This window comes from Dermacentor albipictus, chromosome 8, assembly GCF_038994185.2.
Source record: "Dermacentor albipictus isolate Rhodes 1998 colony chromosome 8, USDA_Dalb.pri_finalv2, whole genome shotgun sequence".
In the NCBI taxonomy this organism is placed as follows: domain Eukaryota; kingdom Metazoa; phylum Arthropoda; class Arachnida; order Ixodida; family Ixodidae; genus Dermacentor; species Dermacentor albipictus.
Genome location: NC_091828.1, coordinates 53,727,001 through 53,745,254, shown reverse-complemented (window position 1 = coordinate 53,745,254; position 18,254 = coordinate 53,727,001). Strand labels below are relative to the sequence as shown.

General features: G+C 47.7%; 1 protein-coding gene across 1 annotated transcript; it reads right to left on the bottom strand.

The window, feature by feature from the left end:
* Positions 1-15,242: 15,242 nt before the first annotated feature.
* On the bottom strand, positions 15,243-17,979 carry LOC135921663 (uncharacterized). The gene is made up of 6 exons (XM_070524625.1): positions 17,699-17,979; positions 17,530-17,638; positions 16,773-16,904; positions 16,615-16,684; positions 16,346-16,458; positions 15,243-15,575 (listed from the first exon to the last, which is right to left on the bottom strand). The coding sequence occupies exons 1-6, from the start codon at positions 17,977-17,979 to the stop codon at positions 15,363-15,365; spliced, it is 918 nt and encodes a 305-aa protein (XP_070380726.1). The 3' UTR covers positions 15,243-15,362.
* Positions 17,980-18,254: the final 275 nt, after the last annotated feature.

The following is an 18,254-nucleotide window of genomic DNA, read 5'->3' as shown; positions in this document are numbered from 1 at the left end:
TTTTCGCATTCGACGGAGGATAGAAAGATAGTGCGCGAAAGGGGAGGCACGCCCTTGACGCGCCCGAAAAAGGCGTGGCAAGCGGCTCAAGGCAAGTGTGCAGACAGACAGCGGGTCACTCAAGGTATTGCTTAATCCGTCGCGATAATCCGTTGATAGCAATACGCGGCGTCGGCGCTTTTCGTTGTGCAGCCGTCTGCGCTTAAAACGTGGAAGCAGCGTGCCGCGCAGGGTGCTCTCATGTTGTCATACGCGGCTTTTTGTCTACATTTTTTTCCTTGCAGCCTTTGCGCGTTTCACGCTATCTCTGTTCACTGATTGCCGTCGAGCAAACTGGGGTAAAACTCGGATGAACGAGAAACTCGGCGCATCCTGCATTGCACCCCAGGGCACCATTATCTGGGAAGAAGCCTTGCGGTCCAAGCATATGAGAAAAAATAGTGGTGATGCCGTACATCCATTCGATTGCGCACCGAGTTAAGAAAATTGGTAAAAGATGTGATGTGAAAGTGATGATGTACGTGATGTAAGCACCGGAAAAATTACTGAGCATGTGTGCAAAGGTAAACCGAGGTGCCACACAGAAACGAGGCTATGAAACACAACACAGAAAAAAGCTGTTCGACTGCACTAAGGGAGTGGTATATTCCATTCCACTTCAGTGCGGCAAAAACTATATCGGACAGACTGGACGATGTTTGAATGAAAGATGAAAGGAGCATGACTATAACGTTTCAAAAGCAGTCGCCGGACACCTTGGGATACATTGTAGAGATTGCTTATGTCGGCCATTCTTTAACAAATGCTAGATTGGGACCAAAGATGGCTGCCAAATACGCGAGAAATTATCGAAGCCGCTGAGATTGCACGTTTGGGAACTATGTGCGTGAGCATGCCATCAGTCGCCCTTAGTGCAAAGGAAATAGATTTCCTTACGCGGTAATCTGGAATTTTGTATCGTGGTTCCTTTTTTTGCGATGTCACAAATGATCACATGACAAAGCTGGCTTCGCATTGGTGGATGGCCATGTTTGTAAAAATCGTTTTGTTCTTGTTTGTAAGCAAATACGTGTAGCCACGGCGTGGTGGCAAAGGGCCGACGATGTCTAAACGGAGGGTGTAGAAACGTGCATCAGGGAGATGGAATTTTCCCAATGGAGGCCTGGTGTGTCGTTGCACCTTGATGCGTTGACAGGCTGTAAACGTTTGGACCCAGTCGCGCATATCGTCCCGTAAACGCGGCCAAATTTAACGTTCGGTGATAAGATGTTACGTGGCACGTACGCCCGGTTGGCACATTGACCTCAGTGTATGAAAAACAGCACGACGAAGAAGAGCAAGAACACAATTGCGGGTATTGTTACTGATATGAAGTGCTGTGCCACACGTGTCAAACATGATTCGTTCTTTTATGTTACGTCATAGGCAAGTAGCCTATTTATATAGTTTGCTGTCACTGAAAAAAAGCAGTGCGGTAGGTGCTCTTGCATCGTCTCCGTCACTCTGCCACCCGCTACAACAGTGGCGACGAGGGTGACCACCACGCGGAGCCCCCGCCACGAACAGCGGCGTCTCGGTAGCTCTGGGAGTCCTGCTGGGTACTGAAAGTAATGTCTATAGAGCATCGGCGGTCATGGCCCTGGCTACGAACCTCGGTACCCCAAGTTTCGACGAAAATCAAAATAAGTGGGATATTTACTTGACTCGACTGGAGGCATTTTTTGAAGCAAATGATATTAAGACAGATAAGAAAAGGGCGCTCTTGGTTTCGACACTGTCAACCAAGACTGCAGGCGCTCTTGCTGGACACTGCACCCCCCAAAAAGTAAATGGCCTGAGTTACAAGGACGCACTTACCATCCTAAATAACCACTATGCGCCGAAGACTAACGAGGTTGCCGCAAGTTACAAGTTCTTTACAAGGGACCAGGCTGCAAACGAATCTGTCCGGGACTATGTTGTTGGGCTACGGATAAAGCTTGCGGATAAATGTCCCTTTGGCACCAGTTTGGACCGTATGTTACGGGACCACATTGTTTGTGGCATCCGAAATCGGGCGGTGCAGCAGACGCTGCTTGAAAAAACTGAGCTCACACTTGCCCAAGCTGAAACGATTGCCATAGCGGCAGAGACAGCCGCACTGGAAGTAAGCGCCATGACTAGACCTGATAATGAGGCAGCGGTGTGCACGGTAGCGAGTAAATCGCGCGGATATCAGACCTTCACCAAAGATAAGCAAAGCCATACTGAGTGCGCACGCTGCGGAAACTACGATCACGAAGCAAGCGACTGTCCGCACAAAAAGGAGCAGTGTTTTCGCTGTCGGAAGACTTATCATTACGCAAGAAAATGCCGCTCCCAATCGGGGCTCCGGGTTGGTCGTAGGCGCGATGGGGTCGCTAACGCAGTTCATTATGAGAGCGCTGTATCCGAAACGGAGGAAGGCAATATTTCATCAGTCTTCACATTGCAGGAATCACGGGAAAAGAAATCTTTGCTCCAGGCGTTTGCGCAGAGTTATCCGCTGGGGTGGCGTGCCCTTGAACATAATTATTGACACGGGATCACCGCTCTCTATCATTCCACAGGAGGTGCATCTAAAGCACCGTCTGAGTTGGCCACGCTTATCGAAATGCAAACAAACGCTCAGCTGTTACTTGGGCAAGCTACCCATTGTCGGTGAACTGCACCTTAAAGCCCATTTTGCGGGGAAGACTGTAGCTCCCACACTGATAGTTACAGGCTGTTGGGGTCCCAGCCTTTGCGGAAGGGACTTAATTCAAGCGTTCCCGCTTTTGCCGTCCGGGTTTCTCGCTACGGTTCAATCGACGTCAGCAGATCCCGACAGCCTCAAGACCGAGTTTTCTGCCCTTTTTGAGCCACGACTCAGATACATTCAGGGGCCACCTGTGAAATTCCACATTCCAGAAAGCGCCCAACCGAAGTTCCACAATGCGCGGTCAATCCCTTATGCTCTTCGTGAAAAAGTGGAAACTGAGCTGGACCGCTTAGTAAAGTAAGGCATATTATCGCCCATAGCACATTCTGAGTGGGCGGCGCCAATCGTACCAGTACTGAAGAAAGACGGGTCCCTTCGAATCTGCGGCGATTTCAAAACCACAATCAATGCTACCCGCATAACTGAACAGTACCCCTTACCAAACATTGAAGACATTTAAGCGTCGCTACGTGGAGGATCATTTTTCTCAACACTGGACCTTAAGGATGCATATAACCAACTCCCTTTGGATGAGGAGGCGAGGAAGTTGGCCGTGATAAACACTCACAGGGGGTTGTTCTGCTATAACCGTCTTCCGTTTGGGGTTGCCTCGGCTACCGCGATTTTTCAGCGGCGCATGGAAACGGTCCTGGCCGGTCTTCCAGCCGTGTAGGTGTATTTGGACGATGTATTGATAGCGGAACGTCAAGACGATAATGGCTCAGTGCTTCGGAACGTTTTGCGCGGGCTTCAAGAAAATGGTATCAAGTTGAAGGCCGAAAAATGCCATTTTCGCGAAGACTCAATCGTCTACCTAGGCCATCGCATTGACACAGACGGCTTGCATCCGCTTGAGAAGAACCTAGCAGCAATACGCGACTCGCCACGGCCTACGAATGTGAGCTAGCTGCGCTCGTTTTTGAGTCTATTGACTTATTATCACCGGTTCTTGCCACACATGTCAACGATGCTTGCCCCGTTGTATCTTCTGCTTTAAAAAGAGCATAAATGGCACTAGGCAACGGAGCAGGAAAATTCATATCTCAAGGCTAAACAAACACTTCTGAGTTCGCCTGTTCTGACGTATTTCGATCCCAACCAACCAGTACGCTTGGAATGCGATGCTTCACCTTCGGGTTTAGGTGCCGTAATCTCGCAGCGAATTGGGAAATTGGATAAGCCCATTGCCTTCCATTCACGCACGTTAACACACGCCGAAAAAAATTATTCTCAGCTCGAGAAGGAAGCGCTCGCACTGGGTATTCGGAGTAACAAAGTTTCGCGACTACCTGCAGGGCCGCGAGTTTGTATTGGTCACGGACCACCAACCGCTGGTGGGACTTCTACGAGAAGATCGACCTGTGCCCCCAATGGCGTCGGCACGTATTCAGAGATGGGCTCTGTTTCTAAGTCAATATAGCTACCGCATAGAGTACAAGGCCGGCAAGGAAAACGCCAACGCGGACGCACTCAGCCGCTTACCCGTGCCGATAACAGATGTTTGTCTATCAGGCACCTTACCAGAATACGTGCTGTCTTCAGAGACCCTTGACAGCTCGTTCGTGCCAGCGGATGCCATACGGGCGCTGACGAACGGAGATGAAAACCTTAGCGTTGTGCAACACTTTGTACTGAATTGATGGCCTAAACGCTTGTCACCGTGCCACAATCACCTTCAACCTTATTTTTGCGGAAGACTGGAGCTGTCAAGCCTAGAAGGCCTGCTATACTGGGGTCATCGCATCGTCGTACCCCGCAAAGCGCGAGTCTCCATGCTCGCTGAGGTACATTGGTCACACCAGGGTGCATCTGCGATGAAAAGACTGGCTCGGACGCTGTTCTGGTGGGCTGGGTTGGATGGTGAGACCGAAAGCCTTGCACGTTCATGCATCTCATGTGTACAAGCTCATCCAATAATGCCTCATCGACAGGTTCCTATCTCTTGGCCAGAAACGGGAACCAAATGGTCAAGGCTTCACATTGATTATGCCGGACCAATGGAGGGACGCATGCTGTTGATAGTCGCCGACTCGCATACAAAATGGCTCGAGGCACTTCCCGTCAGGTCGGCGACCACAGAAGTCACAATCGCGCGGCTTCGAGAATTGTTTGCTCGTTTTGGCTTGCCGCAAACAGTTGTATCAGATAACGGGCCTCAGTTTGCAAGTCAGCAGTTTTCCCAGTTCATGACTGTCAACAACAAAACTCTTCTACGTAGTGCGCCGTACCACCCACAATCTAATGGTCTGGCAGAGCGCGCGGTCCGCACAATAAAGGATGACCTTCTTAAGCACTCGATGGTGAACGATCCCGAAACAAAACTAGCGCGCGTGCTGCTAGGCTATCGACGTACCCACTACCGTGCGGCATGTCTCCTTCAAAGATGCTGCTGAACTACCAAATTCGTTCGCTCTAGGATACTTGCGTCCCTTCTCTACCTCGAACTTACTCGCAGCCTCCCAGATTCCAGTCCGGCGACCAGGTGTGGGTGCGCAACTTTCGCCAAGGGAAGCGTTGGCGTCCAGGCATCGTCAAGAGCACAGAGGGTTCACGCCTGGTAACGGTCGACACTCCAGATGGCCTAGCCAGGGGTGCGATCGGAGATGGTTGTTCAGCGCGTTCGTTCGGTTACCGGCGCGCGCGACTGGCCTACTCCGCGCCGACGTCGCCAGCCGCGGGGCGCCGCCCCGTTTTTGGTGACGTCAAAATGACGACACGCTCCTGTCAATCATCCGCCCACCGAGCATTTCTTCCGAACGCGACGGGAGTTGAGAAGTTTGGAGCGATCATTGCTCGTTACGAGACCGGCTTGGCATGGCGCGTCTGACAGATTGGATTAGACCCAAAGGCGGCTTCGGCAGCTGACTAGCACGTTCGGATCCAATCCATAGTTTAATACGAGAAAAATGGCGCTTGCGTTGGAAACTTCGGTTGTTGCGTTGGCGTTGCTTGAGGAGGAAGGAGAGCGGGTGGAGGTGCGAAATGCGTTCGAAGAGATGACAGAAGGCGAATTCCGGCGTCGTTATCGTTTCTCGAAAGAAACGGTGCGTTGGTTGTGCGGCGAACTCGACCCCATCATCGGGTGCCAGCGAGCCAGCGGAATTTCTACCGAGCGGAAGGTGTTGTGCGCGCTGAGGTTTTTTGCAACGGGAAGCTTCCAGCGGGGCGTCGGCAGCGAAGAATTCATCGGCCTGTCGCAGTCGTCCGTCAGCGACACCATCCACGAAGTGGCAAACGCCATAACTGTCGTTGGCGGGCAAAAGCGGTGGGTGGACTTCCCCCAGACGACAGCCGCGAAGGCCAGAGCAAAGGCGGCGTTTGCGCGGCTCGGACGGATCCCCGGTGTGCTCGGCTGCGTCGATGGCACTCTCATCGCCATACAGCAGCCCCAAGGCCTGAGCCCCGGGGATACACAGAGCTATATGTCGAGGAAGGGTTTCTACGCCATGAACACCATGATCGTAAGTACTATTCTTGCATTGTATCCTTAGTGATATATTTTTGTTCGTTTGTGTCGCAGTAATTTTCCATTTCACTCGGACTGTTGCAACAGAATGTAGTAGGAGCGGTATTCTCGATCTATCCACAATGGGAATTGATTCCTTTTGAGGGTACACCGCGATGGAACAGTGACGCAATCTTGCGGCGCGGGACACACTGCGGCTCAGCGGTCTCCACAGCGCATGAAATTGACGTTGCTCGATCGCGGAGTATCCCCGAAGCTTGATTCACGATTTCGATGGATTCAAAACGCCGCTCCTGCTGGATTATGCCGTTGTACTCGCTGTCCTGTGCTGCCGTCCTGCACACGTTTAATGATGGGCGCTACGTCTTGCAATACATGTGCCATTTAATAGCACTAAAGGAGTTCTTTTATTCCGGTTTTGTGCCTGCAATTTTTCATGTTGGAGGTGTTGCGGGACATTAGCTGAAACGCGTAACAGTAATGTGGGTAAACGCGGCGGTGCCAGCAATTTGTGACGTTCCGAGCAGTTAACAGGCGGGCTTGTCTGACAGTGCCCTGACGAAAACAAGTCCGCGTGTTGAAACTTGAACTACAAAACGAACCATGTCCGACCGAGATTTGCTCATAGCAGTATTCGAACAGTCTGTCACAGTGTGCAGATATTCAATTAGGTTCATATAAGAAAGTGCATTAAAGGACTTGTACGACAACTGTTTGCACTAATTTTTAATCTGCAGACGTGCGATGCAGACCTCTGGATTGAAGACATCAACCCCTGCTTCCCGGGGTCCTGTCATGATTCATGGGTGTGACGTAGGAACCCTCTCCGTATATACCTTGAAGCAGAACTGCGCCCTGGTGAATGTTTGCTTGGTAAGTGCTGCAAATGTGCGCCACAATGAAGTAGATATCGCTTAAACTGTCACCCTGCCATTGCGCAGGAGACTCCGGCTATCCCTTGGAGCCGTGGCTCCTGACACCAGTGCCGGGGCATCCAGCTGGCAGCACCCCTGAGGGCCTCTACAACAAGGAGCACACCGCCATGCGCAATGTTGTGGAGAGGTGCATCGGGGTCCTAAAGAGCAGGTTCCGCTGCTTCCAGCGTTACCGGACCCTGCTCTACAACCCCGATCGAGCGGCGACCATCATTGCCGCTTGTGCAGCTCTTCACGTACAACATTGCCTTGGCGGCACGTGAGCCTGCCCCGGAAGAGGAGGACGACGACAGTGACGTTGCTCCAGCTGTCCAGCAGACTGCAGATCTGGTCGACCCGCCAGCACCACCCATGCGGGTCCCACAACCGCGGGAGCTGTACCTGAGGGGCCTGCAGCAGCGCAACCGCGTGGTGAACCTTTTCCAAGGACCACGCGGAGTGCATACTGACCACCTCCGGAGGGTACGCCGCCGCCTGCTGCGACCTCATCGGCAGCAGCCAATGTAATGCTGCAACTGCTTGGTACGTTATTTTTTTTCCACAGGTGGGAAAAGAAAGTGAAACGAATGCTGTCGGTATGCCAAAGTTTACAAACACACTATTGGCGTGGGCTCATTAGCCACGGTGAATTTATTAGTCACTTATTATCAAGTCAACGTCAAGCAATACAATGCAGTTTCCTCCCCAGAGCATCACGCTGCGACTCAGTTTACTATGTTCTCCAGTCTGGCGCAATATTTTTGGCATGATAACATCTTGTACATTAGCTACCCATCTCAATAAAACCACCCAGTTGAAAAACGCAACAGGAAATTTTCACAGTCTGTCGTATTTTGGGACGTTGTTTCTGTAGTTCCGTTGCCTGTAGTTCTGTTGTCTGTAGTGTGACGTCCTGTAGTTCTTGATCAATATTTAATTAAAAATTGACAGAGATGTCCGTAAGGTTATGTAAATTTGTTAGTACAAAAAAGAAAAACATAAAAGTAAAAAAAAAACGTCTTCCCCTAGGATTCGAACATGCGACCTCACGATTCCCAGCCCGGCATCTTACCATTGCTCCACCCCTGACTTTTTTTTCTTTCATGGTATTTATTACAGTAGCAACAACCCGATATTCACCAGCTGTGCGTAGTCAGAGAATGGAGAGCACACTGACAGTCACTCAGAGAAAAGGCATCGTTCATACTGTGGGTAGAAATGTGGTTTCACTTTAGAAGGGTGGTAAGGATAGGCACCTCACCAAAATGGGGCACCAGTCCGGCTGGGTATCAAGTCCATCATAAACCTGCTTTAGGTGTAGGGTCATTTGGATGAAATTCACCCTCGTAGGTACAACCGTTTCGGCGTTTCTGTCCATCATTCGCGTTTTCCACAAACTGTGCATTCCGATGAGAAAAAACATGTCAAAAGGCGCACTATTATCAGCGGTAGGCAGCAGGTATCGCACAGTATGAGCGTTGATGTCAAATTCTTTTTTTAAAGTCCGTTGGAGGACATCCCAAAATAGTATGGCGTCGGTGCAGCTAATAAAACAATGTTCAATTGTCTCTGGCACGTCACAAACGCGAAAGTTAACAGAAGAGACAAAGATACCCTTTTTCTGTAGCCATGTTTTAACCGGTATGGTTTCACTATGAAGTTTATAAAAGAACGTCTTGCAGCAAGGGGATACATACATTTTACGAACTCGCTTTAGAACATCGTGACTTGGCCATTGAATGTATAGTGATCGGTAAAATGGAGGCGGAAAAAGCATGCACAAAAGATCTTTGTATAACGTTTTACGCGACGCAGAGTACAAGTATTCAGTGGAAAACCGAACTGTCAGGAAACGAATCGCCAAGTAAACTTCTTGCATGAATCCCCACAAGCATAAACGCGAAGAAAAATTCGAAGAAACAACCAAGTCGGGTAACGCATTAACAAGTGTGACTTGCATGAATGACCGAAGTATAGGATGCGATGTATCGCGAAAAAAGAAGAAACGAGACACTATTTGCCGCACATAAAGATGCACTAAACCCAGCCCACCTTCACTAACGGGCCTGAAAATATTGTCTCGCCTCATGGGCTCAAAAGTTGAAGACCATACGAAGGTTGCAAAGATTCGGTGAAAGCGTTGGATGTAGAGCCTGGCACAATGTATAACTTGCAATACATAGTAATTTTTTGTTGCCAAGAACTTATTGCAGGCCTCGGCTTTCCCAAAAATAGAAAGTCGGTGTGGAACGAATGTCTGTGCGTAACTTTGCAGGGCCGAAACTTGTTCTTTCCAATAGTGTGCGCTTAATTTATATGCGTCTAGCGGCACGCCGAGATACTTTGGCGGGACACCGGTCCAATTAACGCCTGCAAACTGTTCTGGTGTATAGCACCATGAGCCAAACCATAAGATAAGCTTTTTGCGGAGTTCATTCGTGCTCCTGATACGCTGCCAAATTCCTCTATTGTTGATACTACCTTGTCAACACTCGTCTTATCCGTGCAGAAGAACGCTAAATCATCTGCATAAGCTAAGACTTTTACTTCATGACCCAGTATATTGAAGCCATGGATGTAACTCGACTGAATAACGCTTAAGCATAGCGGTTCCAGATAAAGGGCGAATAGTAATGGGGACATAGGGCATCCTTGTTTTACCGAAGAGCAAATGGAAACGGGTTTAGAGAGTTGGCCATTAATAACTAAACGAGTAGTACAACACGTATAACAAAGCTTAACGCCTTTAAGCACAACGGAGCCAACATTGGCATGCTCCAGAAGTGTAAATAAATAGGAGTGACTGACACGATCAAAAGCTTTAGCAAGGTCTACCTGGAGCATTGCAAGCTGCTCAGTGGAACCGTAACAGTATTGAAGGAGTGTACGGGCGATATGTATGTTGGTTTGAATGGATCGGCCCCTAATTCCACACGTCTGATGGGAACCAATGAGAATTGACATCGCAAATTGCAATCTATTCGATAAAACTTTTGCAAAAATTTTATAATCCACGTTTGACAATGTGATTGGTCGGTAGCTTTCAACAGAACGCAGTTTCTCCTTATCTGCACTTTTAGGAATTAAAACTGTGTGGGTTTTGCAAAAAGATTGCGGAAGGGCGTCTACCTCTAAACTTGTAATAAAAATGTCCAATAATATGGGACTGATAATTGGTTTGAAAGCTTTGTAAAATTCACAGGAAAGTCCATCAGGGCCGGGTGTTTTCGACAGAGGCAGCTGATCAATAGCTAGTTCAATTTCTTGGATCGTAAGGCTACCACTCATAACTGCACATTCATCATCCTGTAATGGTTTTACAAGAGATACAAAACTCTCTAAAACTTTTGCATCGTGATCATCCGGAGGGGCACTAAACAACATAGTGTAGAAAGTTTCGAACTGAGAAATTATGTCATTAGTATTTGTTAGAAGACTACCGTCGGAGTATATTTCCGGAATTACTTTGGAAACAGCGTGACGTCGCTCGTCAAGTAAAGCTTGACGCGTTGGTTGCTGAGACTGCAGAACACGCCTATTTCGAGATCGAACTCGCGCACCTCTGTAACGCAGTGCATCATACTTTTGCAACTCACATTTAAGATTTTCTATGTCAACAATGTAAGTGCCTGGCATTTCGCATTCCATCTGATAAAGGTTGTGTAGGCTTTTAAGAAGTATTGTTTCTTCATTCTTTCTATAGAATGCTTTCAGTGATCCAATTTCTATAGCCACTGTACGAACCTCTTGTTTAAAGAGTTCCCAAGCTGCAAATAACGGCAAGTCAGTAGAAAGAGAATTTTTTAGGGTCATGCGCACGCGATTAATAAATTCCTGATCATTTAGGAGCTCAGAGTTAAGCTTCCAGAGTGCCCACTGTGGTCGGAAATTAGTTACAGATTTCTCACCAATCTTTGCGATAACCATGCAATGATCAGAGAACGAAACTGGGATAGTAGTGCAGGACAGTTCCCGGGAGAGGAGGGATGAAGAAACATAAATCCGATCAAGGCGGGCGTAAGAGCGACCTTGAATTCGTGTATAAGAGCGAGCTCCCTGTCCCGACACTCCTATATCAATGAGCCCTGCACTTTCTATTAGGTTAGATAAAACTTCACCATTCCTGTCCCGCTTAGTGTTAATGCCGCTTCGATCCCACGGATCACATACACAATTGAAATCTCCCATTAACACAATGCAACGATCACAGTCCATTAGACTACGCACAGTATCAAAGAAGACAATTCGTTTTGCAGCGTCATTAAATGCATAGACGTTGACTAATCGCCATGGCACACCCTGCAACACAAAATCACAACATATATATCGACCTTCAGTGTCTACATGGTAACTAAGTGCTGAACAAAATAGGCTCTTTTTCAGAAACAGGAAACAGCCCGCGGATAAACCAAGAGCGTGTGAAACGCAGACATTATATAATGACATTATAATGCTCCACCCCTGACATGCTATTCGAGTGTACGTTTTGGCCATGTGAATAGTACGACGTGCTGATACGCTGGTGTTTACATTTGCATTTTGAGAGGCAAGATCCGCTATCACTCCACCGCGTCAAGTGCCGCATGTCTAGAAGAGCACGAGTGTTCGTACCATTGACAGGTACATCGTGCAGTGCTAGAACATCGATTTGGTGTACAATATCCATATTAAATAAGGAATTCAGAAATAGACAACGTTGACTTTTAGGGTTATTACTGCTAGTTTCGACAGTTGTCTCTCGTTCTTTACACTTTTGAGCGCGCATATATTTCGTGTGTTCAATGCAAAATAGCTAGATAAACATTCGTGGATGAGAGTTCTTTCTGACAGCATACTGGCTTCTCACGGCAGCACTGTACCAGATTAATGAGACCCGAGCGAGACAGCTTTTCAAACCCAAATCTTCTTTTCCGCTTCGCATAGGCTTGTGAAATATTCCTGGGAAATTAACTAATGTGTCAGTGTAACAGCACATGTAAGTGCACAGGCCTGTGTGCCGCATCTTACCAAAAAAAAAAAACGGGGACGCAGCCATTCCCGCAGATGGTATGATTTTGTTCAGCGGCCGATTTTGAGGAGGCCGGTAGGGCGTTGCTGGTGCCGCGTCGTCACGGCACAATTATAACTATTCGCCACGTCGACTTTAATACCGGTGTCGGTGCCATCAACACTGCCGGCTTCAGAGAAGCGCGATTGAATACCGCGCAAGAGAAAAGTGCAGTGTACACCACCGATGCGAAAACATACAATTTTCAAGGACCGCGACGGATAGCGCTTCTGTTGCGACTTCGGAACTCTTGGCCGTCGCGACCGAATGTTTCTGCTGCGACGTCAGAATTGGTGTCGTAACGTCGGAGTCGCTGTCAGGATATAAAGCTGTTGTTCCGACTTCAGAACTCTTGTTGCCGCGACAGAATGCTTCTGTTGCGAAATCAGAATTTCTGTCGCAACGTCAGAAATGTCTCCCAATTAAGAAATGTCAACAACTTCTGTCGTACAACAGAATTTCTGTAGTTGCGACAGGAATTCCTTTTGTCTTTTTCAACCGGGCACTACAGAAGCTTGTCGCATCACACAATTTTAGTGCACTTCTGTTGTCATCATTGGGTACATGCTGCGGCGATAGGTTTCCGTTGTGGAACAGTTCTCTGTAGTACAACAGAAGTTTGTCCATTACTTCAGGAACACTTCTGTTATGACAACTGAGGGCCTGTTGCAATGATAGGTTTCTGTCGTACAACAACATTTTTCTGTAGTACAACAGAAGTTGGTCGCATTACTTCAGGAACACTTCTGTTGTGACAATTGGGGGCCTGTTGCCACAATAGGTTTCTGTAGTATTTCAACAGCTCTCTGTAGCACTACAGAAGTTTTTCGGGTTACTTCAGGAACATTTCTGTTGGGACAACAGGGTGCCTGTAGTGATGACAAATTTTTCTGTAGTACTACAAAAATCTGTTGTAGAGCTTCAGCTTTCTGTTGTAACAACAGACATACAACAGACTGTACTTCTGTAGTAGCAACAACAAATGTCTGTTGTACATCAGAAAAGTCTGTCGCTCCATCAGGAATCTGTAGTTACTTCAGAAAAATCCTGTTGTACAACAGAAATTTCTGTAGTACTGAACACAACCTCAGTTGTCATTTTCAACTGGGCATGTTCTTTTAATTAATGACCCTATGGCTGCACAAGCTTGTGCACAATGCGATCCTGATGAACTGTGCATATTGTTTATGCATAAGATAAGAAGCATAACATAAGCGCATGTGGCATGTGCTTCTTTGTTGTCCTCTTTAGCACACAATAACTTGCTATCATTCCTGTGAAGTATGTTGCCTAACACTTATGCACAAGCAGCGGCCTAACTGTGAATGGGACACGGTGTCGGAGTTTGTCACCGAGCCAAAGTGACCACACCGCAAACTGGCGGGTAGTCCGAAAAAGCCTGTTTGAATCGGGACTGCAACGCCGGCAAGTCGGAATACTGAATCATGCTTAAAAAAATAAATGCACCACATGAGTGCCATCTTAGAACTGAAATTGTATCAGAACTGCGCGATATAATATAGTTGAGTAAAAGAAAGTTGCCCTTACTGTAAGGTAAAAAGAAAAAAAAGTCATTTTCTAATATACGTACAGACGTTAAGAGGCGCCTGCCTCTCCTCTGCAGAGACACATACACATAGCACAACAAAGTCGAAGCAATACACAAAAACAAACTCCCGCAAGTATTTCAGAAGTCGCGACACAAAACCTAGTGCACAGTCCAAGTTCTTAAGTGCCCTCATGTGGAATGCGATATTTTTGAAAGTATACAAAAAAGGCAACCTTTGGTGCTTGTTTAAACATATACACAACAACCTTCGCTGCAGGTTTAAAAATATACGTAACAACCTTTGCTGCAGGTTTAAAACTACACACAACACCTTTTGCTGCCGGTTTAAAACTATACACAACAGCCTTCGCTGCAGGTTTACAACTACACACAACACCTTTTGCTGCAGGTTTAAAACTATACACAACAACCTTCGCTGCAGGTTTACAACTATACACAACACCTTTTGCTGCCGGTTTAAAACTATACACAACAACCTTCGCTGCAGGTTTAAAACTACACACAACACCTTTTGCTGCCGGTTTAAAACTGTACACAACAACCTTCGCTGCAGGTTTAAAACTACACACAACACCTTTTGCTGCCGGTTTAAAACTATACACAACAACCTTCGCTGCAGGTTTAAAACTACACACAACATCTTTTGCTGCCGGTTTAAAACTATACACAACAACCTTCGCTGCAGGTTTAAAACTATACACAACAACCTTCGCTGCAGGTTTAAAATTATACACAACAACCTTGGCTGCAGGTTTAAAACTATACACAACAGCCTTCGCTGCAGGTTTACAACTACACACAATACCTTTTGCTGCAGGTTTAAAACTATACGCAACAACCTTCGCTGCAGGTTTACAACTACACACAACACCTTTTGCTGCCGGTTTAAAACTGTACACAACAACCTTCGCTGCAGGTTTACAACTATACACAACACCTTTTGCTGCCGGTTTAAAACTGTACACAACAACCTTCGCTGTAGGTTTACAACTACACACAACACCTTTTGCTGCAGGTTTAAAACTACACACAACACCTTTTGCTGCAGGTTTAAAACTATACACAACAACCTTCGCTGCAGGTTTACAACTATACACAACACCTTTTGCTGCCGGTTTAAAACTGTACACAACAACCTTCGCTGCAGGTTTAAAACTACACACAACACCTTTTGCTGCCGGTTTAAAACTATACACAACAACCTTCGCTGCAGGTTTAAAACTACACACAACACCTTTTGCTGCCGGTTTAAAACTATACACAAGAACCTTCGCTGCAGGTTTACAACTATACACAACACCTTTTGCTACAGGTTTAAAACTATACACAACAACCTTCGCTGCAGGTTTAAAACTATACACAACACCTTTCACTGCAGATTTTAAAAAATCTACACTGCAGACTTAAAAAAAAACTGCAGCAGCCTTTGCTGCAGATAAAAAAAACTGCAGCAGTCTTTGCTGCAGATAAAAAAACTGCAGCAGCCTTTGCTGCAGATAAAAAAAACTGCAGCAGTCTTTGCTGCAGATAAAAAAACTGCAGCAGTCTTTGCTGCAGATAAAAAAAAACTGCAGCAGTCTTTGCTGCAGATAAAAAAAACTGCAGCAGTCTTTGCTGCAGATCAAAGAATATAGCAAAATTTTAAATTATTGTGCAGGCCGCCGCAGTGCCGCTGCAATGGCCCGTGAGAGCACCCCCACGCTGCGCAGCTCCTGCAAAGCCTGGCCCTGTTGCTGCAGGATGGCCTCCAGGGCTGTAGCCTGCCTCTCTGCAGCCTCCCTGTGGAGCCTGGCCTCGGTTGCCAGCTGTTCGAGGGCCACAGCCTGGCGGGTGGCCGCATCCCGGAGCTCCGCAATCAGCTGGAAACGAAGAAATATGTCGCCAATGTCACCTCGGAATTCTTCGCTACCGAAACTTCGCTGGGAGCTTCTGTTTATGGAGTCTCAGCGTGCACAACACATCCTCTCCGCTGAAAATCCACTGACCCAGCGGCATCCGTCAATGGTGCCGAGTTCATCGCACAACCAATTCCCGTTGTTTGGACAGACCATAGTGGTGTCAGAATTCATTTTCTGTCACCTCCTCGAACGCATCTCACACCTCCAAGCACCTCTTCGTGAGAAGAAACCAAACAGCCCTTTTCAGGGCTACGCACCAGTTTGCCTGGCGGGCGATTGTGCAGTATGAGCGATTCTCTGTCCTGTATACTGCTCTAGCATGCAAAACATACCCCAACTAATGATCGAAGAAGGCGTGCATATGCAACGTTATAATTGCAAAAATGTACATTTGTACTTGGGGACTATGCTGAGGATTTAGTTCCTTACATACTTAGGTTTGGTTTTCTGTAGGAGTGTGCAAATAGTAAATGTTTGGTACGAATTAATTTTGAAGAAAATACCTAATAGAAAGACACTCCATCGAATATTGTAATATAGCAAATATTCGTCCAAAAATGTTCTTATGTTCCATTTGCCCAGATTCACCATAATGTTTTTGTTTAATTTCAAGGCAGAATGACTGTTTATTGCACTTCAAAGTTATTGAAGAAAAATTCTCGGCTACATCCATTTGCACCCTATCTCTTTTTGAGATATATCCGCTGTGCACAGAAATAGTATCCACGAACCGTGTTGGTTTGCTGCTGCTGCTCACTGCTCCGGGTATGCAGTTCCACTAGGCGTGGGAGGGCTTCACGGGCACCCGCTGGCGGCACTCGGCGGCGCCTTTGGCGTTGTGGTGCTGAAAGCATACAGGTTATGCTATTTTTTTCACAGCAGAAGCCTATGTAACTCATGTTTAAAAGGAATGACATGGTAAGAAGCATCACATGCCGATGGGTGATTCCATTAAACTTAATATTGGTACAGCTAACAGGACAAGGCGACTCCAACTTACGAGCTGGAGCACTCAGGCACTCCTGGACCGCATCCTGCTCGGCCACACCACCGGCACCGCGTGCAACGCTCTGAAAAGCCCGTTCAAGTAAGACACTGCTTTATGCACACCGAGTGCAATAAACGAAAAAAAAAGAAATGTGATGTGTGCAAATTCACCTGCAAGCCACTGGTGCCGGGCGTCTCGCCAACCGAAACTGTAGGCTGGGCGGGCAATGGCTGGATGGGCTGAGGGCGCCGGAAGTCCCCAGCGAGAGCTCGCGCCTGCAGGCTCTCATCTGGGAGGAACAACTGTAAGCATGTGCTGAGAATGTGTCACAAAACTTCTCCGCACGCATAGCGATGTTTGTGCCAGCAGCTACTAATCATAACTGATACGGTTTAATGTAGCGAGTCTGCACGTAATGGGGGCAGTGCGCAGCTAGATTTTTTTTTTCTTTTCGAGGGGTGTTTGAAAACATAGCATGCTATCCACACAAAGACCTTCGAGAAAGGGGGGGGAGGGCGTGTTTGGTGCGCGAGCCACTGGCTATGCCCCTCAGTCGATGGTCTCAAACAGTTTCGAGCACGTAGGTTCCTCTAATATGCCTCAAAATTAACTTCACGGGCGTCCTTTCACCCCTGCAGATTCGACCGTTTCCGACAAAGTTCTAAGCAACACCGCGCTAGCGTGAACTTTTCCTAAACGTTTGTAGGCAAATGAACCCACTTTTTACCGTCTCGACGCGACGCGCAAGCGGATATTTTCGTCGCCTAACGTGAGCTACACACCATGTCGCGACAAACGACACACCGTAATACGCTTTTTGTCACCGTAGGCCGCGTCGCATTGAACCTCGCTTGCCGAATTTCTGACGGTCACAAAGTGCTAGTTCAAAACACTTAGGCGATAATAGTATTCTAAGCCAGTGCTTACCGCTTCCGACCGCCCGTACGCAGCGGCTCGCCCACCATCCACCCGCGCGGTTCCGGTTAGCTGCAGGATGCGGCTGTGGAATCCAGCAAGCTGACCGCCTCCGGTGCCCCTGTAAATAACAAACCGAGCGTATGAGACGACCGGCTGAAATTAATCCGCGCACGCTCACCTTTGCTGCTGCCTGACAAGGGCCAGCGCCTGGTCCGCGTAGAACCGCTGCTTCCGCCAGAAGGCCTGCCACTGCTGCACGGTCTTGCGTGCAGGGCCTTCGGCATCCAGCAGCGCCTTCAGCTGGAGCCACAGCGCCTCCTTGTCGGCCTTTGTGAGCGATGACCCCAGTGGGCACGACGGCGTCACGAGGGCGGGGTGCTCCTCCATAAAAGACAGGAGGAGCTCCCTCTGACGCGCCGAAACCCGGGGGCCAAGCGGCGCGTTTCGGTGCGACGACATTTTGAAAAGTGCGCCGAGTAGACCGCTCTTTCTTTTTTCTTTTTCTCGCGCCGTGCGCAACACCACCTAGCGACCTTGCAGAAAAACTGATTCTAATAAATTGTAATAGTCGTGCACATTACTATTTGAGAACGTGTTTAAGCTTGAGAATAAAAATACATATTTTTCAAACAGACATTTGATTTATGAGAAAGCGAAAACCATTTCGGTTTATAGTATATGGTCCCCAAGCAGACGACAGACGAGGCAACGCAACGTCCGGGGAGTTCACCGCT

What these genes read in the sequence shown, in the direction of transcription:
- LOC135921663 (XM_070524625.1), bottom strand. Translation starts at nt 17,979, where the DNA reads ATGTCGTCGCACCGAAACGCGCCGCTTGGCCCCCGGGTTTCGGCGCGT. An exon ending in CGTACGGGCGGTCGGAAGCG is followed by an intron (nt 16,905 to 17,529) that starts GTAAGCACTGGC and finishes ACATGCTTACAG; the next exon opens with TTGTTCCTCCCAGATGAGAG. An exon ending in CCGGCACCAGTGGCTTGCAG is followed by an intron (nt 16,685 to 16,772) that starts GTGAATTTGCAC and finishes CGGGCTTTTCAG; the next exon opens with AGCGTTGCACGCGGTGCCGG.